The 26,614-nt window shown below is 46.7% G+C and overlaps 1 protein-coding gene across 1 annotated transcript in view; it reads right to left on the reverse strand.

Moving 5' to 3' along the window:
- Window positions 1-24,709, reverse strand: part of RARRES1 (retinoic acid receptor responder 1) — a 56,634-nt gene extending 31,925 nt beyond the window's left edge. The window contains exons 1-4 of the mRNA XM_004755641.3: window positions 24,328-24,709; window positions 10,194-10,256; window positions 7,602-7,785; window positions 4,073-4,209 (exon numbers count right to left, since the gene is read on the reverse strand). Of these exons, the coding sequence (XP_004755698.1) occupies window positions 4,073-4,209; window positions 7,602-7,785; window positions 10,194-10,256; window positions 24,328-24,609 (666 nt within the window). The 5' untranslated portion in view covers window positions 24,610-24,709. The remainder of the gene's footprint in view (window positions 1-4,072; window positions 4,210-7,601; window positions 7,786-10,193; window positions 10,257-24,327) is intronic.
- Window positions 24,710-26,614: the final 1,905 nt, after the last annotated feature.

Here is a 26,614-nt window from a genome sequence, read left to right on the forward strand (position 1 = left end):
AAAGCAATCTACAGATTTAATACAAGCTCTATCAAAATACCAACAGTATTTTTTCTCAGAACTAGAACATACATCCTAAATTTGTATGGAATGACAAAAGACCTCAAATAGCCAAAGCAATCTTGACAAAAACAAAACTGGAAGTATCACAATTCCAGATCTCAAGATATACTACTACAAAGCCAAAGTAATCAAAACAGTATGATACTGGCACAGAAATACAGACACAAAAATCAATGCAACAAAATAGCCCAGAAATAAAACCACACCTATATGGTCAATTAATGTATAACAAAGGAGTCAAGAATATGCAATGGGGAAAGGCAGTCTTTTCAACAAATGGTGTTGGGAAAAATGGGACAGTGACATACAAGAAAGGAACTGGACCACTTTCTTAAACCACACACAAAAATTCAGAATAGGTTGAACACCTAAAGTGAGACCTGAAACCATAAAACTCTTAAAAATCCCCATAGACGGTATGTTTTGCACACTGCTTTTAGCAACATATTTATGGATATGTTGCCTGAGGCAAGGGAAACAAAGGCAAAAACAAACTATTGGTACTACACCAGTATAAAAACATTTTACACAGCAAAGGAAAACATCAACAGGACATAAAGTCAACCTATGAATGGGAGAAGATATTTAAGAATGATTTCTCAGGGCGCCTGGGTGGCTCAGTGGGTTAAGCAGCTGCCTTCGGCTCAGGTCATGATCTCAGAGTCCTGGGATCGAGTCCCGCATCGGGCTCTCTGCTCAGCGGGGAGTCGGCTTCCTCCTCTCTCTCTGCCTGCCTCTCCATCTACTTGTGATTTCTCTCTGTCAAATAAATAAATAAAATCTTTAAAAAAAAAAAAAGAATGATTTCTCAGATAGGAAGTTAATATCCAAAAATATATAAAGGACTCAGTCAACCCAAAACACACACATTCTCTCTCTCTCTCACACACACACAATCTGATTAAAATTGGGCAGAGGACCCAAATAGACATTTCTTCAAAGAAGACATAACAGGTGGCCAAAAGACACTCAACAACACTAATAATCAGGGAAGAACAAATCAAAACCACAATGAAATATTATCTTAGAGCACTCAGAATGGCTAAAATAAAAAAGACAGGAAATACCATGGGCTAGCAAGTATGTGGAGAAAAGGGAACCCTCACACATTGCTGGTGGGAATGTCAACTGGTATAACCACTGTGGAAAACAGTATGGAGGTTCTTCAAAAAATTCAAAATAGAAATACCACATAAGCCAGGATTCCCATTATTTGGTATTCACCCAAAGAAAATGACAAAACTAACTGGAAAAGATATCCACACCTTTTGTTCACTGCAGCATCATTTAACAATTAACCAAGATATGCAAGCAATGTAAGTGTCTATCAGTAGGTGAATGGATAAGGAAGATATGGTATGGAGTAGCATATCCATATATGCTATAAAATATTATAGCATATATAGTATGCTATATTATTCAGCTACAAAAAGCTAGAAAAATATTTTCTATTTTTAATATAAAATTATTTAATAATAATTATATAAGTGATATATTACTTATATAATTATAAGTAAATTACTTATAATTTAACAATTATAAAATTATTATAAAGCCAGATAGCTGATGTTTATCAAAGGCAGGGAATAGGGGAAATGGGTGTATCAGGTGAAGGGAATCAAGAGGTACAAACTTCCAGTTATAAAATAAAAAAACCATGGAGATGAAATGTACAGCACATGGCATACAGTCAGTAACACTGTAACAATGTTGCACAGTGATGGATGGTAATGGCAGTTTTCCAGGGAGCACTGGCTAACGTACAGAAGTGTCCGATAGCTATGTTGTGCCTCTGAAACTAATATAACATTGACTATCAACATACTTAAAGAAATAAATTTTTTTTTTTAAAAGTGCTTACTTGATTATGGGCAAATCTTTGTACTCAGAAGATATTCACTAATGATCCATCCATGGGTGAATCCACTGTTTCACCCATCCATGAAGAAAATGGATTTTAGAAATTTGTCCTTAAGGGTAGTTCATCTTGCCTCTCTTAAAAGCAACTGACCTGGTTGACTGGAAATGTCACACTCTCTCTCTATGTCCTACTTTCCTGACAATAACTCCAGCTTGGGCTAAGCCCACCTGACTCTATCCAGGCCGACAACTCAGCATGACTGGCCCCCCTCTATATTCATGAGCACAGCTCCTTCTGGGAGCCCGTAGGGCTGCAGAACGCCAAGTCCCCCCCAAATTCCAACACCTCCACTCTTATCCTCGCTCCCACAAGATGAGTTTGTCTCAGTCTTCACTGAGAACACAGAAGCAGTGAGAACTTCCACGCCTCCCACCATGGATAGCCAGCCTCCTATCAGCAACTGTGATACTGCACCTCCGCCCTCCCCCGAGGTGAACTCTCTAAGAGCATCTCTTGGACAGATCTTATCCTCTTGCCTACTCAAAGATACGAGCTCCAGCAGTTCTTCCTTTTCTTTCCTACAAGTCCACCTTTGCCCCTTGCTACTGGATTTTTCTCACCAACATATAAATATGCCGTTAAACTTTCCAACCTAAAAATACAACAGAAAACAAACTCTCTTTCAACCCTGTGCTTATCCATCCTGCAGCTACGGCCTGTTGCTTTCTTGTTAGTCCCCTTTAGAGCTCAGTTCCTTGAGAGACATGGAGTGTCCACTTCCCTTCTTCCAGTCATTCCCAACATACTTCACTTAGGTCTTTACCCACACTGTGCCAGTGAGCTAGCTCTTGATGAGCTCTCCAGTGACTTCCAACCGCCTAAGTCAAATAGTCAATCTCAGGTCTCTTTAGGCGGGATTCTCTGGCAGCACTGGATAGAGTCAAGCTTCATCCCTGAAACATCTTTCCTCTTATCTGAAACCTCTGATGTTACAAGTGTCACAGGACTCCATATAGAACTTTTCTCTATCTATACATTCTCTGTGATGTCATCCACTCTTGTACCTTTAAATACCATCTATATGGTAATTTAGAATTTAGTCTATATGCCCAGGATCAAGCTCATTTCTTCCCAGATCTGTTCCCCCCTGCAGACTTCCCCAATCAGTGAATGAAAACTCTATCCTTCCAGTTACTCAGGCCAAAAAAATCCCAAGACTCATCCTTGACTTTTCTCCTTAGTTAGATGGAGAAGATCTCCATCCAGCCCATATAACAAACTGATGGCCTAACTTCAAACTACATGAAGAACGCAAACACTTCTCATGACCTCAACTGCGGCCACTGGTCCCAGTCATCCCAGGCTTTGCCGAGATTATTGCCAACGCTTCGGTGGTCTCCCTGCTTCCACTGCTGACTCTTTCTGGTCTGTTCTCAACACAGCAGCCAGAATGATGGTATTGTAAGTCAGATCATGTCACTCCTAGGCTAAAAATGCTCTAATGAGTAAAAGACAAGGTTCTTCTACTGGCCCGGGAGGCCTTACAGGAACTGGTCGTCTCCATTTGATTTCATCTCCTGGCACACTCCCTTGCTGACTCTGTTGCAGTCACAGTAGCCCCACAGCTACTTCTCCAGCCCATCAGCCACATTGCTGCCCTCAGTTCCTCCTGCCTGAAATCCTCTTCCTTTATGGAGGCATGGCTCACTCACTGCCCCTAGGCCTCTGCTTCACTGTTACCCCTGCTCAAATTAGAGGGGGCTTACTTGAGAAGATATAAGTAGCAATTCTATCACTCCCTTGTATTCCCTTCTCCCTGATTTTTCCCATTGTGCTTAATAGCACCCTTTGACACATAATAACTGTTTATTAGTTCACTACCTTTCTCTTCCCTCACCAAAATTAATTTCAGTGAGGGCAGCTATACCGTGTTTTTTTGTTCACTGCTAAATCCACACTCTTTAAAACTATACCTGGTCCATTGCAGGCATGGACATATTTACTGAATGAATGACATTCAAGTAAATGACAGCAAGTAAAACTGTTTCCGTAAAACTAGACATTCAGAATAACTTAGTCTTAGAAATCTGCTCTGCTTGTATCTCTTTTATGACATAAAATTAATTTTCAGGGTTTTTTTTTCCTTACCCATTGGTTAACACTGCTGATCTGTGCCATGTAGTAGTGTAAAGACTGGGTTGTCTTTTCCCACATCACGTAAGAGCTGCCAAGAAAAGCCAAATCCCAAATGGGTCTCAGAGAGGGATCAATATGTCCGTGACTATCTGAGAGGGAAGAAAAAAGGAAAAAAAAAAAAAGCACCTTTTCGTTATGGCATTTTGGAGACACAATTTCACATGTTTAGGAATGAATAGGAGTGTAAACTCAGCCACATCAGACCTCTCTTACAGCAAGACCTTGTGCTGGACACATGATTGTTCTTATCTGTTTCTACATCATACAGAGATTCCCCTGCTTCAGTACGTACAACCTACTGGGTAAAGCTACTCTAAAAAAATGAAGGGCTATTTGTTGTACCATATTAATGCAAAGTAAGAGCTAGAATGATATTCAAAGTTAAAGTCTTGTTAGTTGAGAAGCATTTTAAAATTAGATTGAAAAGTTTATCAAGTATCTTCTCCACATTACCTTCTGGACTGGGTTTACAAGTCCATGCAATGTTTTTTGCTGATTGCTCAATATGTTTGTCCTTTACTAATCATCGGCTTTAAAGCTAATCAGTGAATTGCCAGTAAGTATCTCTGTCACTGATTTTGACCACATGAAGAAATCAAGTGGGTTTTCCTCTGTGGTACTGTTTTTGGAACTGCTATCTTTTCATTGCAACACGTATTTATAAAAACCTACTTTATATCAGATGCTGCTAGAGGTGGGGATACAATGATTAATAAACCACCTTTTGTGACTTTTAGGAACTCAAATTTCAGCATGTAATTAATTTATAAGATAACTGTTCATAGACCATCCTTTTATGCAATTTGGTGGAGCTATTCTCAGTTTAAATAAAGGCTCAGTAATAATATGAGACTATGCTGAGTGAAATCAGTCAAGCAGAGAGAGTCAATCATCATATGGTTTCACTTATTTGTGGAGCATAACAAATAGCATGAGGACAAGGGGGGTTAGAGAGGAGAAGGGAGTTGGGGGAAATTGGAAGGGGAGGTGAACCATGAGAGACTAAGGACTCTGAAAAACAATCTGAGGTGTTTGAAGTGGCGGGGGGGTGGTGGGAGGTTGGGGTACCAGGTGGTGGGTATTATAGAGGGCATGGAGCACCGGGTGTGGTGCAAAAATAATGAATACTGTTATGCTGAAAACAAAAAATAAAAAAAAATTTTTTTTAATAATATAATATGTGAGGAATAACAAATAACAAACTTATCGGGAAACTAATCCTTCTTGGAAGAATAATCTTTAGCATAAATTCTTCTCTGTACAGGTGGAACTTGACTTGGCTGGTTTATAATGCCAGTCAATTCAAGGAGCATTCATGGATTGTGTGGGTGCTGTGAGAGACCCAAAGATGGGTCCCTACCCTCCGCTCGCTGATACTGCAGAAACACAGCTGATACCTGCCTCAAGAGGAGGAAGATCAAAATGCTGACAGAGCATAGGGAAGGGAGAGGTTTCTTTGGGTGGGAGGAATCTGGGGAAAGCTTCACCGAGAAGAGGTTTGAGCTGAGCCTTGGACTCCTGTGGTGCATGCGGGGGTGGGAGCGAGAGAGAGTGAAAGCTTCCTTCATCCAGCCACCCATCACAGGACTCATCTCAAAGTGCTCCTGTGGGCTCAACAAAGCCATTGCTAGTAGGCAAGTTAGTTACACTGAATGCTGGGAATAACAAGGATGGCTGACAACCCTGCTGCAGACTCATTTAGGTGGCCGGACCCTGGGCTGGTTGTTCTCAGGTCTTCAGGATTTTCCTCTGTAGCATACTTGGGCTCAACTAAAGGAAGTTTGTAAATTCATTAGAAAAGTGAAAGTTGTACTTGTCACAAAAACTAAACGACCACCTCTTTAGGGGAAAAATAGTGTGGAGTGAGGATATCCTGAAATGGATTAGATGGTCTTACCCATCAGTTGTAGAGAATACTGCCCTCCAGAAGCCTAGCACCCCAGACTGAATGCGTACGGAACAGAGGCTGCTGAGATCCGAACTGGCCAATCTGAGGACTATGCCACAGTTCTGACTCACTCTTGTCTAAAACCAAACCCTTACAGTTTTAATAATTTTGTATACAGAGATAGGCTATAAATAGTACCATCATATGCCTCCACTGAACTTATAAATTGTTAACAAAAAGGTGCCCTCTATTAAAGTAAGTTTTTGGAGCTTTAGGCCACACAAGTTAGATTGTTACAGAATGATCCTTGTGGGCATGTAGGACATATTAATTGAACAAAATTCAGTTTACTTCATGATTAAAAAGTATCCAAAATGTAGTGATCCTGTAGCAAATATTTGAAGAAAAGGTCCTATTACAGTTTCTAAAATTTGTGCTTTAAGGAGACTATATAAAATCTTATTTCCCCAGCTAATGCGAAAGGGAGGAAATCCCTAAATAAATGTAGATTGTAAGCATCAGTCATGAGCTCATTTATTTCAGACAGTACTAAACGTAAGGAAATTTCAAGATTTTGAATCGTCTCTCATAATTCTCTGGGACAGGATTCAAGCTGAGTTGTTAGAGAATGACTATGGGAAACACCCAAGTTTCTGAATTTTAGAAAGGCAAGGAACAGTATTCTACATGCAGGTTTTTAAGAACACTTAGTCTTGACAAATGGAGGGGGGCACAGATGTGCGCAGGAGTGGAGACCACAGGTCCTGCCATGTGGACATGGGTCCATTACCGTCTCTGGGCAAACGAGGGAGCCGGGAGAGAGCACGGGATGCAGAGTGCTACACTGGTCAGATGTCAAGCTTAATACCCGAGCACAAGTCCAGAGATGACTTTTGTGGTTTTGCAAATTGGATTTGCCAGTAAGTGCTGAGTCTCAGCTACTGCCCACACATGCACTCAATAGTGCTGAGGTCAGAAAGCAGGAGTTCTGCTTCACTTCAGCTGAGTCACTTCGGAGGGCCGGGCTCATTTCTTATTAAAGACGGCACCACGGCCCATTAGCTCTTGACCTAAGTGAGACAAACTTGATTCTGCTGCAGCCTCCCAGCAAGGCCCCGAGACAGCTGGCTCGCCTAGCTCTGCGTGGACGTCTGCGGTGGGCATCGTGGGGGTCTGGCGATGGTGCCTCATCACGTACGTTTCCAAGGCCAACACTGAAAAATCTTTAGAAATGTCGCCTCACTCTGGGTTCAGCCCTGAAAACTTCCCTGCTATGTGCCTCTCTTGTAGCAACTCTACCTCTTCTTTGAAGGTTGAGCTCTCACCCTGACCCTTGTCTGGGATGCACAGTGGGGAGATTAAAAGGGCACCAAGAGCTCTTGATGGAGTTACCATATTGTCCTGGAGATGAACAACAGGAAAATGATAATTCTGAGTTTTTCTTTTTTTTTTTTTTTAAATAAAGAGGTGTACCACATTCTATAGATGAATTAAAGTGCCACTTTGGGGATAAAAATGTACATGATCATTCTATTTAGGATTTAGTCATTACATACATTCCCTAATACAGAAATTCCAGACACTGGTTCATACCAGGTATGCTGGTGACATCCAGGGGGGTTTTAAGTTGCTTCATGTGCTTATAAAGCAGGTAATCCTCTTCTTGTCTTTTGTTCTTCTCAATGAGCCGTGTACAAGTCACATTAATAGCTGGTTTGGGTTTCTGGTTCCTGAAAAATACTCGAGCAGAACATTTTCCCAAATGCTCCTCACCAACCTGAAATAAAGATTTGGGGATTAAACAGAATGGCTACTTATCACTGCCCACTGACCCCAATACACAGCTACACACAGGATCGAGAAGGTCCTCGTATTGGCATCAATATAGATGCAGTGGTCTTGGCTTTGTGGAAAGTGATTTCTGAACACAATGGTCCTTCCTCTTTGCTGTCATTTAAACTCCTGCTTTCCGACAATGCCCTTATACAATAATGCTGGGCCTATCTGAAAGAAAGATTGTTGGTGCCTCTTGAGTACTGCTTGGTTCCAACCTCAAGGACCGTAGGTAGTTTTTCTACTGTGCACCAACATAATGCTTAGCTGGACCTCAAGCTTGCTAACTTGAACCAAAAGATAAAGTTGGTCCCCATTAAAAAAAGTGACAACATCCTCATACTGCCTTATGAATTTGGCTCTCTGATGCCAACTTTACAGATGAAGATACTGAAGTCTAAGGAGGAACTTACTCCAAGGTCTCCCAGCTAGTAAATGCTAAGCCAGGAGTTGAGTTCATGTCTATCTGATGACAAAACCCTGGCTCTATACTAACTCCATCTCTCTACTCCAAGATCTAATTTGGAAGGAATGGAGACAAATGGCACCCAAATTGGACCAATCCAAGGGGTGTCTGTTTGCATTTATATTTAAACACAGACATACTGAGTACTCTGGGATCATCCCCTCACTTTTCTTCCAGTCCAGAGACACTTGGAGGTGGACAGTTAGATGCTTCAAATAAACATTAAATGTATGACTCAACCACAGGACAGTGCTTCTTCATCCTCATCAGTCACAAACTCCTTACCCCAACAACAAAAAAAGCCAGAATATATTCCCAGAAAAATGCACATATGCTGAGACCATCATCACTAAGCCTAGAATTTGAGGAAGTTCATGGGCCCACCCAAACCCATCCATGGGCCCCTCGTTAAGAACTCCTATTACAGAGTGGTGGGTTGAGCAGTTCAGCTCTTTTCACTTTTACAGTCATTGAAACTGGATGACAACAACCAAAAAGAAACTTTAAATTAAAAAAGCTCACAAGGAGACAAATTTTAATGAAAATTAGATCTGCTTAGTAAGTCCATTTCTAGCACTAACTCAAAAAAACTGAACTATGCTTTACAATAGGAGAGCCTTCCGTGAGTGCTACTTGGAATGAGAGGAGATTTCAGTAGTGCCTTAAAATCCTAATTATCAGCCACAACATGGAAGAAAGGTGAAGGGGGCATCCCGGAAGAGGCTTATCAAAGGCAGAAAAGAGAGCTGGCACATAATCTCTTTTGATGTCTAAGCTGTTTCCAGGAAAGAAAAAAGAAACCGGGTATTGTCTCCTTTCATTTTCCTTCCTTTCCCTCCCCTTGCACCCCGAAACAGCTCCACAGAATCAAAGCAAAGCACTCTCCTCATCCCCTGAAATGGAGCATTTCAACTAGCTAGCTGCGCTCTTCCCAGAAACACTGTTGGTCAACATAATCTGTTTTCCCTTTACCTTTAATCTAACACTTACAGTTTGCAAAGCTAGAAATCAAAGCGGTCTTCCTCATGCTTTAAGAAGATGTTTAGCTCTTAAGCAGAGCAGCAAAGTCAGAATACACAGCTATGTGGTTAGAATTTATTTCTATGTACTGGTAGGCATTCTTCCAGAAGCCTCCTTGTGGGCTGGGGGCCTGGGGTCATGCCTTCCCTTTGGAAGCTCTGCCCCCTGAGACACTTGAATGGGATGCTGCCTGCTTTGAATCAGCACCATGCAGACAGCATCTGGGCTGGTCTGTCCACCCAAGTTCCAGCTGCTGACTCCCAGCTCAGCCCAGCACATGGCAGCTCATCTGGTTCTAATTTGGGTATGAGTCTTCTGTTTACTCTCTTCTTAAGATCAGGTAAAGGAAACTTGGCAAACCATGGCCTGACTTGGTCAGGATTCTAGAGACATTAATAATGCCTGCGGCATACATTGCTCTGTGTTTTAGAGAATACTTCTGTATGGGAGCTCGTGGAATTGGCCTCATGCGAAGCTGGCCTGCTAAGAAAATGTCAAGAGCTGACAGGGAGAGGAACAGGTTGACATTTGGGAGTGAGTCATTCTAAGCATTTAGAGGTGTGAGGAGGGGGTACCAAAGGAACTGTGAAATTCCCTCCCAGGGGCAAAGGAAGGAGGAGATGGTGGCTCTGGGACTGTTAAATGCAGTCTTGCATAAGGCCATGGAGTGGAAGGCGTTCGATCGTGGGTTCCTGTTAGCTCTGCTCTTTAATTCTTGAGAACACAAAACAAAGCATTAAAAAAAAAAAAAAAACCCAAACCAGAAGCTAACCTCCAGGTCACTATACATTCAGACTTTCATCTTTTTAAAAAAATAAATCCACAGGAGTTGCTAACTGGATTCTTCAACAATTGTGGCAGCTTACCTCTGGGTTATAGTGATCTGTGGTAAACACCAGGTCCACCTGACATCCCTTCTTTGGATTAACCTGAAACAGAGGAATGGAATCTTAGCCTAGTAGAAGCTATTGAAGAATCAATTGCATGCCCTGGGATAGCAGGGCATGCAACCAGTAGCCCTAGCATTTATACCAGAATAAAATCATGTTTTACAAGGGGAAAAGAGTTCAAATTTTGCTCCAGTCATGATACTCTGCTTGCTAGTGTGACATCCACTCACAAAAGGGGGTTGAGGAGGGAAAATGGTTGTATAGTGGGGGCTGGTTGGCTTTGTGAGACAGGATGTATAAAGGTCAGGCTGGTGGGGGGGTGCGGCAGAGGGAGGGATATGCATTCATGCATTCAGGTGCCAGCCAGGGGGAGCCCTCATGCTCCTTGCGGCTATGCTCAACAGGGAAGATGGCACAATGGTGCGCCCCATTATGGATAATGGGTTTTCAGATGGTGGTAAATGAAGAAGAGGGGTGTGGGCAGAAGTGGCTACTTTCACTAAGGTGCCCCGGGAGGCTGCCTCAGCTCCAATGCACCCCCAGACCCTGCAGGCAGAGGGGACCTGCCCCTGAGGCTGGAGGTCTGGGATAGGATGGAGTACAGACACTGAAGACCGTATGCCTCTCCCTCCCAGGTGGCTTCATCAGCGGGTATATTTCTGAACTCCGGAAATGCACATGCAGCCTTTTCAACTTGTCATCGACTCCGAGGCACAGTTTTAGACTTGACAAAGTCATATCACTGAGGCAATTTTAACTGTTTAGAAGGACTTCATCCCATTTGCCATCAAGTAAGACTCTGGAAATACCGATTTCCTTTGAATCTCAGCCCGGAAACACAACCACCAAACAGGATAGTTATTTTAAATATGCCAGATATCATCCATTCCTATTTTAGATCCTTAAATAATCCTGGAAAGCTAGAGAACGGAGGCATAGGATGCTCTGGCAATTATTACATAAAGACTATTGAAACATGTGAATGTACAGATGTCACTGTGTTGGGGGTGGGGAAGCCCCCAGAGCAGAGCGCAGGGGCAATCTGCTTTGGACTCATTTTCAATTTTGAAAAAGTTCTGGGGGCACCTGGGTGGCTCATTGGCTTACTTGCACCTGAAGCTCCCGGTGAGTGGTGGATGGGTCTGAGATCTGTATAGAAGTCACAGGATAAGGCGGTCCATTGCCCCTGTCTCCAAGACTTCTCTACTTTGGGGTCTTCGCTTCCCAAGTTAAAGGAACGTGAGGAATGGTGGGCTTGCTGCCCTTGACTCTCACACCACGGTGGGACCCACCATGAACTAGAACTCGGAGAAGGCAGCCCCTCCGCTTGCCAGCAGGTTCTAAACCTTGAAACGCTGATCGTGCCAGCCCTGGGCCCTCTTCACCTGCTACATGCGGGACCTTCGCTTACACCCACTTCCAGCTCCCCCACCCCCACCAAGTGGGCCTCTGATAGGAGGGTCAGGGACCATCAAACTTCGTTATCAGTAATGCATGGGGGGTGGTGATTATTTGTCATAGGAAAGGATTAACAAAAGTCTTCCTCATCCTTGATAAAACTGTGCATATTTTAAATGACCTACTTAAGATAGTATTTGAAAACAGTTTTTTGAAAACACACAGAGGAAAAAGGAGGTATCAGTACGTACTCTGTGTAGGGAAACAAACAGAACTCGATTAACAAAGGCTGTGAGCTGAGTCAGAATGGAGTCTGGCCTTCTGAAGAGTTATTTGCCTTGCTGATTTGATTTCCTTATTTTAATCAGGCACTCTTAAAAGCATCTACATTTGGTCCAAAATAAGATTTTTGTATTTTTGGTTGCACTTTATCAGTTACCAAGAGCAGAGCTTTTATCTCCCACAAGGGCCTCTTCCTCCTTCCTGGGGTGAGTCACAGCTCCTGGGGGGCCACTTTGCTGCTCCTCTGGAGATAAGCCTGGTAGCCAGTTTGGGCTCCATCGGGGACAGAGTGAGTGTCTCGTGCCCCCTGGCCGTTGCAGGGCTGTGTTTCCCTCTGGCTCTCTTTGATTACAACTGTTCTGCAGTAAAGAGGCCTCTGTTGGACACCCACCGCAGGAGCTCGGAGTGCAATGCTAGGTGCTGGAACATGGGGCGACAACGCAGTGGTACCCTGGGCCCTCAGCGCAGTGCGGCGGTGCGGGGGTGTAGGAGGACAAGGACTTCAAAGAGATCCCTTTGGAACTGACCATGTGATTATAGATGACTTAAGAGCTATGAAAGGATACCTGGAGGACTGATCTAGTCTCAGGATTGGGGAAGTGACCTCTAAATGGAACTGTGAAGATGAAGAGGGAATTGACTAGGGCAGAGGAAGCAGTCCAGGCCAGTCATCCCACGGGGAAGCAACGGTGGGGCGGAAGTTCCCCGAGGAGCTGCCGCTGGGGCCAGAGGGCAGGGAGCCAGGATGAGGAGGGGCCACCCCACAGGCTATGGTGAGGATTTTATCGGCAGAGAAATAGGAAGCCAGGAGAGATGGAAGAGATTTTAAAAGATCCTTGTACTGGAGTGTGGCGAGCTGGAGCCGGAGTAAGGAGGTGTCCAGAGTGAGCACGGGGCACAGAGACTGCAGGAGGAGAGCAGAGGGTCGTGGATGAACCAAGGTGGGGATGGTGGAAATGGAGAGAAGTACACGGTGGGCAGATAGGAGGGCCACAGTAGAAGGCAAACACTGAATGTAATTCAAGAGCAGAAATAACCAGTAGAATATAAGTTTTATATTAGGACATTAGTACACCAACCATCATTTAAACAATGCTTGTATTTAGAGAACAACAGCTACCCTAGTGGGTCTGTGCAGGGGACTGCTCTGAGCACCCCACATGTCCTAACTATGCTAACAGAGCTCTGAAGGCCAGTTCAAACTCATGAGTAATCAGAGAAATACAAATTAAAGAAGCCTTGAGGTATCTCCGTAACATCACTGGCAATACATTAGAAAGTGGCTAGGGCTACCTGAGGGACGGGTTTGGGGGCTGACCGAGAGAAGTCTGATGTAGACTGGCTCGGGGACAGTCTGGCTGGACTGGTCACATCATGCTTACACATGCCCTGCAAGCTAGCTAACCCACCTCTGGTTCACAGCCCACAGGAACCGGGACGCTGGTTCCTGGGGTCTCACAGCAGGAGGTTCCTCGAGGCACCATATGTGTAAGGGGGAGCTGGAGGCACTCTGGTGTCCATCCCCGGAGGGTGGGCAGTAAAATGGGGGTACCGGCCACAGAGTGCCATTTTGGGGCCACAGGGAGCAAACTAGCTGACATACAGCAATGTACATGGATCCGAAATTCTGAGAGTGAAAACAGAAACGTATGTACAGCATAAAACCAGTTACAAAAAATTGTCTAAATAAAAATTTGCACACAAACCCAACAATATCTTTTGTAAGAATACAGACAAACAGATGAATACACATCTGACTTTTTTGATGGTGGCCCATGGAAGGTGGGGGAACGGGGAACGGGGATACAAGAACAAATTGCAGAAGGAGCCTCCGGGGACCAAAGACAAAAACGGCTCCTGAAATGAGGTGTGGTTCTCCCTCAGCTTTGGACCCAAGACGGAGAGCCCACGAACAGGCCTTTAAAAAAGATAGAAAGTCATTGAAAAATGCTAAGCCCGAAGTAGCTGAGCATGGATGTCCTCACCCCATCGGAAGGAGCCCAACTCTCCCCATCGGGTGATCCTCCCTCCACAGCTGGCTCTTGGCTTGCTACAGCTGCATGGGGCAAAGCTAATCCGTCCATTCATAGCTATTATAAAGAAAAAAAAGCTAAATAGGTATTTTTTTTTTTAAGAGTTTACTTCTGGGAAAGGTGACAACAGTTCCGGCTTCCCTGAGGGAAGGAGCGTTCCTGGAATATAGCTGGTCATGGTGCTTATGCCCTTCCTTCCCCCCACCATCCCCTCCCCCACTGCTAAACTGTCCAAGTGGGAGACAGATTTGGGAGTCTTATCTGTTTCTTCAAACACAGCAAGAGACACTACCTGCTGTTCTAATATTTTCCAGAATATTGGCCCTTTATATAAAGGGAAAGTCCACGAACAAAGCAAATGATTGTGTGAATGCATAACCTGAAGGGATGAATTAGCAGTTCTTTGCTACAGATTTCTTTTTAATTATGTATAAAAGAGGATTTATGGGCTGTAGCCTAGAAAAAACTGCTTTACAATCAGGGACCACTAATGATGTGGATTATACTAATCTGTCTTGTTTTCCAGGTTTCTTGGTTTTGCCCTCACTGGCTACGAGGAAAGACAGCCCCCTCCCATGTGCACTTTTCACATGCCGAGCCTCACAACGTGCTCTTAGGGGAAGGAGCAGCACTTAGATTTTGGGCTTCCCTTGCAGTAGGGAGGCAAACAGACTGCTTTTAAAGTCCTGTTTGAGGGGCGCCTGGGTGGCTCAGTGGGTTAAAGCCTCTGCCTTCGGCTCAGGTCATGATCTCAGGGTCCTGGGATCGAGTCCCACATTGGGCTCTCTGCTCAGCAGGGAGCCAGCTTTCCGCTCTCTCTCTGCCTGCCTCTCTGCCTACTTGTGATCTCTCTCTCTCTGTGCAAAATTTAAAAAAAAAAAAAAAAAGATCTTAAAGTCCCGTTTGAGAAAGTGTTCAAAGGAAAGTGTTCGAAGGAGGACTGGACTCGGTAGACTACATTTTGGGGGAGAGGGTAAGAGACATGCTCCTCAAATCCTTAGCCAATCGGTCTCGAGCACTGACTGCATGCTTGTACGTAGGGCATCCTGCTAGCCATGGGGAAAGAAAAAATGATAAAGGCATATATAACAGGCTCTCACTACATGCTCCTTGGGGTTCTACACCGCCTGTGTATTCGCAGATCCCAAGAGCCATTTTGGGTAGATACAGTCATTGCTCCATTTTAAGGATGAAGAAATGGAGTCAACCACCCACAGTCAAGAGCTAGTAAGCAATAACGCCCAGCTTCTGACCGCTGCTCTACCCCCACACAGCACAGAAGCTGAACCGGGCCAGCAACCTCTAAGCGAGGGTGGAAAGAAAGCTCTTGAATGTGTGCCTGAGGGGCTAGAGGAAAGGGAGGGAGACAGATGGTGCTTACAACCATGGTTCCTACAGGCAAGACCACCGGAACCTTCTGGAAGGACAGGGATGGGCATGTGTCAGTTTCCTAGGGCAGCCATAACAAAGTACCACAAATTGGCTGCCTCCACAGAAATGGATACTCTCACAGCTTTGAAGGCTACAGCTCAAAATCAAAGTGTTGTCAGGGCTGTGCCCCCTCTGGGGTCTGGGCAGAATCCCTCCTTGCCTCTCCCTGGTTCCTGGTGGCAGCCAGAAGTCTTTGACTTCTCCTCAGCTCACAGCTGCAGCATTTCAGTCTCGGCTATGTATTTATATATTTATTTATTTATAGGATTTTATTTATTTGGCAGAGAGAGAGAGATCACTTAGCAGGCAGAAAAACAGAAAAGCAGGCTCCCTACTGAGCAGAAAGACCGATGCGGGGCTCGATCCCAGAAAGCGGAGATCCTGACCTGAGCCAAAGGCAGAGGCCTAACCCACTGAGCCACCCAGGCACCCCTCGGCTCTGTCTCTAAACAGCATCTTTCTCTCATGTGGTCTTCCTCTAAGGACCTCCGTCCTTGGATTCGGGGCCCTAATGCAGCACGGCCTCATCTTAATCTGATTATATCCACAGAGGCTGTATTTCCAGGGAAGGTCAGATGCACAGGTGCATGGGTTAGGACTTCAGTGCATCTTCTCTGAGGACACAACAACCCCCAACCAGTGCGTAAGTGAAGATGATCTGAGCTTTTGTAAGGAGCCCAGGATGCGCTATTTCAGGTAAGGTATATAGGGGAATAGGAGCCGGCGCAGGTGAGGAAATCTCTGGGGAGGCCTGGGACTGCGAGAAGTCGAGAGAAAGGGCGAGGAGCCTGGCACAAGGGAGGGAGTGTGAGCCCCGGCATGGAGGTGAGCAGCCAGGCTGGGAAGTCGACAAGTTAACGGACGGATATACTTGGAGTGAAGGTTAAGATGGTGGATTGGGGCCAGATTAGAGAAGGCCTCTTACAGAGACTTTATTCTAGAGTGGTGACTCTCCAACTTAAGCGGCAACAGTATCTCCTGGAGAGCCAGCTAAAAGCCAGTGTGATGGGGCGCCCCTCCGGAGTGTGGGGTCAGCACCAGGGGAGGGCCCAGGAGATCAGCATTTTAAGGCGTGCCAGGTGGATCTGCTGCCGCTGGTCTGGGGACCACCATTTGAGACCTTCTCTCGAGGTGCTGAGTGGAACCGTTGAAGTTCTGAGGGAGGGGCAGAGGTGACAAGTAGCTCCAGTGACAGTGACAGTCACCAGCATACAGATGACCGAGAGACAGAGGACACAACAATTCTGAGGGCCCAAGGCTTTCTTGAGGACAAAATGGAGGAATGTAGCTCAAAGTCTGGTTGACATGGTGTCCCTAGCCATTAAGTCATGGGGCCTCAGAAGGTTAAGGTACCCTCTGCTTCAGGGAGCCCAACCAGTAAACTCCATGACAGCACAGGACAGGCTCTTGCACAAGCTGGGGCACCTGAAGGCAGCACTCTGGACCGAAACCGTTCAAATACAGAGAATGCTGACGAAAATTCACTCCTTGCTTCCTATTACATGGGGAACTACTTTGCCAGGTAGACATTTTATATATCCACCAAGAAGTTAAAACGGGGGCGCATGGGTGCTCAGTCAGTTGAGCAATCAACTCTTGATTTCACCTCATATCGTGATCTCAGGGTCATGGAATCAAGCCCCGCGTCGGGCTCTAGGCTCAGTGGGGAGTCTGCTTGAGGATTCTCTCACTCTGTCTCTCTCTCTCTCCCTCCGCCCCTGCTCACGTACACTCTAAAATAAATGAATAAAATCTTCTAAAAATTAAATGTAAATTTAAAAAAGAAGTTAAAACTCTGCAAAGTCATGGCTTACTTTTAGTACAAACCCGTTTACTATAAAACATAAAGGTTTGTTTTCATGTCAACGGATCAAAGATTCTTCTCCCAGCAAATGTCTGGACTATACTTACATTAGATACAATACAGTGTTTGTTTAAAGTCAAGTCACGGAAATATCGGTGTGAATATTGGAAATAAACCTGAGGACCTTAATGAGGGATAGAGAATAGATGTTTATTTCATTTTAGAAACCTAACATCCCCTTTACACTCACTCAAAAACCTAGAGCCGATGAAAGAGCAGAAATGGCGTCCCCAAGAAGGCTTGCTGTCGGCTGCCACAGGGAGACCATGGAAATGCTGTGACTTTGAGAGTTTCCAAAGACACGATTTTGCCAAAAGCTAATCTACAGAAAGAAAACCCTGTGCTCAGGGGGAAACACGGTCCTTGTTTTTCCTGTCTTCGTGGATGGTTGCTCAGCACAGTCCCTTCATCTTGCCTGAGAACTCGTGGTGACAACTTCCAGCTTCATGCTTTCAGGTTGAGGGGGTGGGTGGCGGGGACAACTCCCGCGGGCATCGAGTTCCAGGGTGATTCTCATCTCCCTTCCCACACACACTGGGCCCCGCTGGCCTGACAGACTCAGCTTTTAAATGTCCCCTCCAGCCTTCACATTTAGTAAGAAAACATAAATGTCCTGCCATTTCAGTAAAAGCAAACTTTTTCATTCTGGAAGGTTGACTTTATGAGTCAGGCTCAGTGGCAGAGAAGTAAATGAATCATTTGTGGATGAAAATTGCTGTGCTGTTCTTATGTTCTGGACAGAGCTCCAGTGTGTTCCATTATACCTGGGAATTATCATACTACATTTTCTTCTCTTGGGCAATGCCAGATAAAGTAAACAGTCTACTGAACGAAAGTTCATGACCTTCTCAGGCTCCATCCCATGCGGTCCAAAGAGACCTTTGCACATGGACACTCTGCTTTATTAGGTTAAGTACCAGTAGACAGAACGACACAGAGTGTATAGCCAACTCTGATTCCAAGTTCTTGACCGTTGGAAAGAAACTAAGATGGAAATGGCCAGAGGCCGTGTTACCCTCCGCTTCCTCTCTAGCTCAGGGTGGGGCTCACTGGACAAGACTGGTTATGAGAGGGTTACTAGGTAAGTAACCTAGTTACTAGGTAAGTAACCTAGCTGAGTCTCTCTCATCCCTCTAGAAGGGCTGGGCCAGGCCCAGCTTGGGTTCCAGATGCCCCATGGCCCCAGCACCCTTCCAGCTACCTTTATTTTCACTGAACAAACATTAATATTTAGTATTTCTTCCTCACAGGGCCCGATGTCAGAGGAATGGAGGAACAAGGAGGTCTGAGGTCTTCCGCAGGATAGAAACAGACATGGTCCTGTTGAGGAGCGAGGACAAGGCAGTCCCCAATCAGGTACCAAGACACGTGTTGAGGACAGACGTGTCTGGAGGCAAGGACATTACCAAGGTGGTGGAGATGGGCCAGACAAGAAGCGAAGCGTGAGTGAGAGCTGCTATTTCGTGGGTCCAGTCACGTGTCGGGCATTGTGGGGAGTACTTGCATGAGCCCAGAGCCAGCCCAGAAACTGGGTGAGGTAGGCTGAGTAACAGCCCTCAGCGGTGCCCACGTCCTAATCCCTGAGATCTATAAATACGTTACTTAATATGGCAAAGGGAACTTCACCAACGTGAGGACTGAGGGGCCTCAAACTTGGCAGAGAGCCTGGATTATCCCAGTGGCCTTAACCAATGTGTTTACAAGAGTCCTTTTAAGGAGGATACAGTAGTGTTGCATCCAGATGTTGTGCTCTTGGCTTTGAACACGGAAGATGGAAACCAAAGCAGAAACCTGAAGAAGGCGAGAAACAGATTCCCCCCCTAGAGCCTCTGGAAGAAAGGCAGCCCTTTCAACACCCTGATTTAGACTCCTTTGGACTACTGACTTCTGGAATTGTAAGAGAATAAACCTCTGGGGTCTTTTAATCTATAAAGTTTGTGGCAACTTGTTGTGTACAGCAGTGGAACTAATTACAGATGGTAGCGATTCTTACTGTTGTGCTCCGAGCAGGAAGGTCTTTGGGGACCACCGTGGTTTTATGTCCATCCCACACACAGCTATGGTACAAGACCCCCTTTGACAACTTGACTTTACTGGGTAGAGACGTGCTGACCAACCTCAAGATGTAACCTCAGGTGGAGACTTGCTACGGCTACCATCCCCAGCCACTCCTGTGGGACCAGCTCTGAAAAACCTCTCCGACGGGGGCACCATCTCAAAGGCAAATAAGTGCCAAGGCTGCATATGTGAGGAGAAATCTCTCGAGTGACTCATTGTCCAGAGACAGAGATCAAAGGGCAGGTTGGACTGGGAGCTATTGTGTGCATTGAACATCCAGCCTCACTGATTCCATGCCAGGGCTGAGTATTAATAGTCCATCTCTAACAGAACCACCTAGGCTGTTCCAGGAAGAGTGTGCAACTAAGCCAGAGTCCTGGCGGTTAGATTCATGACCCTCCTCCACCAGTGAGCTTTAGTCAGGGGCCACTGCTCATAATCTGTGATCACACACACCCCTGGCTAGGACACCACATGTGGCAAGACAAGTGGAAAAGTGTTGTGGGCTGGTTTAAAAAAAAAAAAAAAGTTTGTGGTTCAAAACAATTTATTACAAGGAGGTCAGAAGCATTCCTACTTCCTAGCTCATCTGGGTGCAGCTGGCTTGGGTGAGTGGTGTTAAGTGCCAAGGAGGCCAAGGCCTAAGCTTATCGTCAGGGACAGGTGGAAATTTCCCATCCCGTGCTAGGCCCAGACTCTGCAGTTAGGGTTTTGTGGACCAGATGGGTGCGGGGGTGGAAGGCTGGGCACAGACCTTGGGTGCACCTGTGCCTTTTCAGCACCAGCAATGCCTGGGAGGCAAGGAGAGTGTGTGTCTGTTTTGGGCTCTAGGGTTAGGTTCCATCCCCAGGGTTATGGGAGGGCACACAGAGAGACACCATGTTCATCTTGCAAATCCCACCCCTGTTCTGTGATGATTATAAAAGCATCTAGGAGGCTTCCTTGAGTGAAAGTAAAGATTGGGCAGCGATAGAGGAAGAAGGTTTTCCTTAGCAGAGTAAGTGCTTTCCTAAAAGCCTGTGGCTCAGTGGACAGGCTCTGTTCAGCTGTCAGACACATGGGCGGGTGCCCGCAGTAGCCCAGCCTGTCTGCCCCGACGGTGGCCTGAGGCCTGCCATTGTTCTGCTCCCAAACCCGCTCCTGCCAGGGGTACCTATTCCCTAATTGCATGCAAACTGTCACATAAACTGTGAAGACTGGGAGCAAAAAATAAAATAAAATAAAATAAATATAATGTCCACAAAATCCAAGTTAAATTTGTAGAAGAATCTGATTAAGTCTCTAAAACTCTTGCTATTGAATTGGGTGTGGATGAGTCAAGGCTGAGCAGGAAGATAAAAGGGTAAAAGTAGAGGATTGTACTTTGTATTCTTTGCAAGTGCTCCCTGCACTGTAAGTAAACCAAAAGAGGAATGAGATGATCCATAAAGGCTGAGTTTACTCTAGAAAAACTGCAAGGGGTGACAATGAAATGGCCTTGGCCCTATACCCCAAATAGGTGATACATTTACATTTATTGCTTTTAATTTAAATTGAAGCATTGTGAGGTATGGGCATAACCTCCCTTCCCCAGACACAGAAGCCAAGGAGTGAAGCGGACATTCACCTGAAGTGACCAATCCCCAAACAGCAGCGGATTGCTGAGTGGGCTGCTTTCCTCATGAAGTACGTACACACACGGATCTCTAAATGCCAAGGTAAGGGCTGGCCTCTCATCTCCTAGGGGCAGTGGTCTCAGGACTTGCTAAGACCCATCTCAGTGTAAGGAGCAGCCTCTTAAGGGAGGAAGGAGCTAGTCTAGGAGACCCTGGATATCAGCGTCACCCAGCACCTCTCACCACCCCGCACTGTGGGTCATGAGGCTGTGCCACATGCTATGTGGGGGGCAAAGCCAGAAGAAAGACGGCACCAGATAGGAAAGTGAGGGAACACAAACTGTGGTCTGCAATCTCTCCCTATAATTTAGTAAACAGAACAGAACAAAACAAAGCAAAACACTTGGCTCTTTCTGCAGCTCTATCACTGATTTCTTTTCAAAACTTAGCTACGTTGACCACCACAGCTATTACTGGATTTCACCACAAGAGAGCGATAGGGTTTCTAAAACGAGAGATTCTTGCACACCAAGAAATCAAATCCCTCAGGGCTGGAAGAGGTCTTAAATATCACTATCACTTGGTTCGCCGGTTTTCAAAATCTTTTTGGCTAAAACCCACAGCAAGAACTGCATTCTTCATAGCGAACTAGTTCATAAATATATATTTGAAATGCATTTTAGGTACAATTTACTCTTACATTTGCAAAGCATTCTAATAGTTTGTATTCCAACAAATTTTGTTAAAAATAAACGAACAGGGACGCCTGGGTGGCTCAGTTGGTTAAGCAGCTGCCTTCGGCTCAGGTCATGATCCCAGCGTCCTGGGATCGAGTCCCACATCGGGCTCCTTGCTCGGCCGGGAGCCTGCTTCTCCCTCTACCTCCGCCTGCCATTCTGTCTGCCTGTGCTTGCTCTCTGCCCCCCCCCTCTCTCTGATAAATAAATAAAATCTTTAAAAAAAAAAAAAAATAAACGAACAAACCACAAAGCGTCTGCAACCTACCAGCTTGATTTCCTAACCCACTAGTGGGCCATTACTTTGAAAACCCCTGACTTGGCTTCAGCCTCTCACCTTACAAAGGGTTGCACAGACCCTTAGGGTGAAGAGGGCTCCCTAGGGGCTCTACTTTTCACACACACACACCCAGGCCCCTGTTCGCCCTAGGGGCAGTCCTGGATGAGTGACAAACATTGTGTAGCAACTGATCACTCACTCTGGAAATGCACCAATTTAATAAAGAATGCAGACCCATTTGGGGGATGTACCATTTTTCACTTCTTGTCAATCTATGACTGTTCTTGGAGGTAGAGCAGAAATTCCTTAAGCCACTACATTGCAAGGTTCACACAGGTGATATCTGTGCTCCTCACTCAGGTGGCCAAGAGAATTCTTCAAAACTGAATGAATCTCAAAGAGGCTTTCCCATCAACCCCACCCCAATCTGAACTGGGGCCATAATATCCAGCCCAGTGCCAGGCACATAGTAAGTGCTCAAGAAATAACTCATGGATAAATGGATCACCCCTCAGACAGTATAATGGTAACTCACATTTTTATATTTTACAATTGGTACTTCCATCCTCTTACGGAATTCTTAAAAACACCTAGGTGTTTGGCAGAACATGGATTATTTCCGCCTTGATCATCCCTGAAGGTGGGTCCTCATTTAGTGGTGATGTTTGAAGATGGTAGAGGAATGGAGAAAAAAAGTTCACTGAATACCTGCAGAAAAACTGAAACCCCTTCACTCTTAAGAGATTCTTGACCCTGAAAGTCAGTGAGCTCTCTTTCCTGGCTCCTTGATTTAAAAACATTTATAACCATTTTCAGAAGAAATGTAAAGGTAAACCAAATGACAAAAGAAGTTATCTTTTCTTAGAGTCAATGCCCTGAATTCTTCTACGTATTAATTACCACTCTCCTCCCCATCCCTGCCCACCCATGCATATCTGCCTCTAATTTATTGACTTATTGCCCCACCCCTTTTTTGTATATGTGCTGCCGAAGAGAGCACCCCCCACCCCTTTTTTGGTCAAAGGAGAATTACTTTAGAGTTCAGGAACACTATACTATTACAGATGAAAAACACTGACTGAGCTCCTTGTGGAAGAGACGGAGAATTTTTACTGAATGCACTTGGGTTTCGAGAGAGTTTAGTTATCTCGTGAAAGACACCAAGTACTTAATTTTCTTTCAAGGGGATGACTAAACACATAAAAAAAAAAGCAAAGTATTATTATTTAGTTTTTTATGGCCTTGAAAGGAAGAAAAGAATTCCCAGTACTTGAAAACTGACTTTTCTGTAGGGAATAATGAGGGAGCAAATCTTCATGCACCCTCTCTTTGGGCTCTAGGAGGCAATTACTCTCCTACTTTGATAGAAAGTTCTCAAGCTCTGTTTCTTCACTTCTCTGATGAACTAGTAACACTGAACTTCTTTTCTCCATGAGAAAGCAAGGATTGTTAAAACAGGGGAGAAGAGTAGGATGCCTTTTTCTAAGAAAAAATTTTATTTCATCCATCAATAAATTTAACCACCTGAGGTACAGGATTAAGTCTTTGAGCAAGAGACCCTGCTTCCAAAAGGCCTTCCCCACCCCTGTATCTGACACCAAGTCTAGAACAAAAATCCTACTGCCTCTATTTAAAACTCTATGTATTTACACACACTCAATTCTAGATTTTATGAGACCGAGTCTGCAGGTTTGGTGGGGTATTTGGGGATTACTGGAAAGAGCGTCGCTACTTTGGGGACAGACTGAGTGGAGTTCTGTAACTCTGCAAACTTCTGTTTGATGAAGAAAGCAAAGTAGCTCCACAGACACAAAGAAGTAAGGGTCCAACAGCCAGTGCCTGGAAATCAAATCAGGAGCAGCCAAATTCTCACTCATTCCATTCACATGGAAAGCAGCTCTGGTTCACTCCCATTAAACCAGAAGCCAGCATTAGGAAGGTTCCTGCACGCCCCCTGCCAACGCACCAATTCCAACCACACCACTCGGAAGCCCTAGCAGCGTCGCCTGCTGTTAAGAGACAGTGCGTCCCCGGTCTGCAGGGGAACTGGCACAGATTTTAAAAATCCCGCCCAGGATCTCTGCTGGAGCCAGGTGGGTCTCGCAGTGACCACCCCTTTGGCAAGCACCTCTGGATACTCCCAGACAAGATCAAGCCTCGCCATTGGGGCCCGCTCCTCAGTTTCCCCACGCACCTCTTTCCCAGGAATGGGAGCTGCCCTGTGAAAAATCTACGGCCTCAGAAACGGCGAACGAGCCCGCCGGCTCCCTGTGGACTCTGCGCAACCAGGGGCCGCCGCACGGCCTGACCACTCCGGAGCCGCCGAGGCCCTGGCCCCATCTCCCCCAGCGTCGTACTCCGCGGGGCGGACGGGCGCGCGCGCACAGGTGTCCTGCCCACGCGCTGAGCCGCCGTGTCACCCGGGCACTCACCGTGGCGCGGCCCTCCAGCACGGCGGCCAGCACTCGCAGGGCGCTGGGCGAGCCCGCACGGAAGTTGAAGAAGTGCAGCGCCGCGCGCGCCGCCTGCTGCAGGAGTCCGCTCGGGAACTCCGCGTCCTGGAGCCCGGGGGAGTCCTCCGGTCCCTCGGCCCCCACGGGTGCCGCCGCTACTCCTTGCAGGGCGAGCAGCAGCAGCAGCGGCGCGAGCAGCAGGACGGCGGGGCGCGGGCCCCAGGGCCCAGACGCGGGCGGCGGTTGCCGGCGGGGCGGCATGGACGCGGGCTGCAGGTGCGGCTTTCGACCGAGCGGGTTCCCGGCGGGCTGTGCCGGCGCTCGAGGAAATAAGGCCGCGACGGGCTCCTCCCCTCCGCCCCCGGGGCGGCCCGCTGCCCGGAGCCTGGGTCCTCGCTCGGCCGCGCCCTCTCAGCGCTTCCTCCGACCCCGGGGCCCCTCCGCCCCGCCCCACTCTGCCTGGGCCCCAGCTGCGCGGGCTCGAAGCCCCGACGCGGCGGCGCCTTTGCGGCGCGGGGCCGGAGCGTCTGGCCCAGGCTGCGCTGGCAGAGGGACCGGGGTCGGGAGCGGGGGAGGGCAGCGGAGACTCTCCTGCGAGGGAGCGCAGCTTGCCCGCCACCACCCTGCGCCGCGCCCCCAGCGCAGTCGGGGACCCGGCTGCTCTCTGCCGTTGCTTCGATTTCGAAATCCTTTGGGTTTCAGAGCGAACCTGCTTCGGTTCTCCAAGGCTTGGAACTTCGGTTTCCCAGACTATGAAATTGGGGACCGCGGATAAGGGGGCAGGACGCAACCAACATTGATGGGGGTGGGGGTCCCCTGTGGCACAATGAAGTTGGGAGTGGGACAGGTCGTTGGATTGCTGAGTCTGGAGAGGAGGTTGTAGTGGTCAGCAAGGCCCTTCACCCCTTGATCATTGCGGGGGAGGTTGGTTCAGGTGTAGGCTCGGGACTATTCGGGTGAGGGAATCGCGAGTTGTTGGTGAGGTCTTGCAGAGAAACTGCCTTGCTCCTCTAGAGAGCTTGCTCTCTCCTCCACCTGCCGCGTCTTTGAGAGGAAGCCTGTAGCCCCGAAGCTGCTGGTTCCCTTATGCCACCCTCCGGAAAGTAGGCATCAGGATGAAGCCAGCTCGTGGAAGGTAGAAATGAGGCACGGAAAGACCTTGGGGATATTATCTCCTGGCTCAGGACCCCCCGGAAACCTGCCCTATCTCAAGATTTTACAGTTACAAGAACCAATAACCCACATTTATTGTTTAAGCCAACTTGGGCGTGATTTTGTTACACCAGTGGAAAAATTCCTAATGCATTGCTGAAGCAGGAACCGGAGATAAAAGTCTGCCCCGTGTGTGTGTGTGTGTGTGTGTGTGTGTGTGTGTGTGTGTGTGTTAGTCTGCTTGCGCCAGCACTGGGGGACAGTCTGGGAATACCTCAGCGGCTCCCTACCTGGAGAAGACCATATTGGCAGATCCCACCAGCTCTGGGCTGAACCAGCTGCTGAAGGGACATCTTCCACATCCACTCCCAGCTAGGGCTGTGCAATCTAGCCAGCCTTAAGGGTCAGGCCAGGCTGGGAGCCTAGAGAAGTGACTGATGCCAAATCGGTCAACTGGAAGCTACTCTCTCCGGCTCTTTAAGAAAAGCAGGGCCAGGAGGAGGGATAGGGGGGAAAAGACCCTGCAGGAGAGGAAGGAATCCCTTAGAGACTTGAACCTCCACCCAGGGATGATGGAATCACTGGGGTGGATGGAATATTTTGTAAAGGCCTAAGTATTCTTTATTGATAACTTGGGTTTCTCTCCTCTTCTCACACCTGATCATGCCAGTGCAAGCCCCACCAACCCATGGGGCTTGGAAAGCACAGATGATATCAATTATTAGAAAACTGGTAAAAACAACTATTTATACACGAGTGAGACCACAGGATGTAAGACCACAACCCCTTTGTACATGCTGATGCTTGCACAGACCATCTGGAAGGACAATCAGAAACTGGGAACAGCCGTTGCCTCTGAAGAAGGAGCTGGAGTGGGAGGAGATTACTGGAACTGCAAGTCTTTGATTCCTTGCTCTCAGCTCTTGCTGGTGGTAACAGCAGCGAGGGGTGTGGACTTGGAGCCAGACTGCAGGGTCTGGCGAGCAGCTTCACCAGTGTTACTGGACTGCTCTGCACTTTGGTGATGCCTCCTAATGGTTTGCTTGTGCTAATAGCTATACATAGGCAAAGCGTGCGGTAATGGCTGTGTGAGTGATTGCTATTATTATTATAG

This window comes from Mustela putorius, unplaced genomic scaffold (assembly GCF_011764305.1).
Source record: "Mustela putorius furo isolate JIRA1106 unplaced genomic scaffold, ASM1176430v1.1 tig00003834_pilon_pilon_pilon, whole genome shotgun sequence".
NCBI classification, from domain to species: domain Eukaryota; kingdom Metazoa; phylum Chordata; class Mammalia; order Carnivora; family Mustelidae; genus Mustela; species Mustela putorius.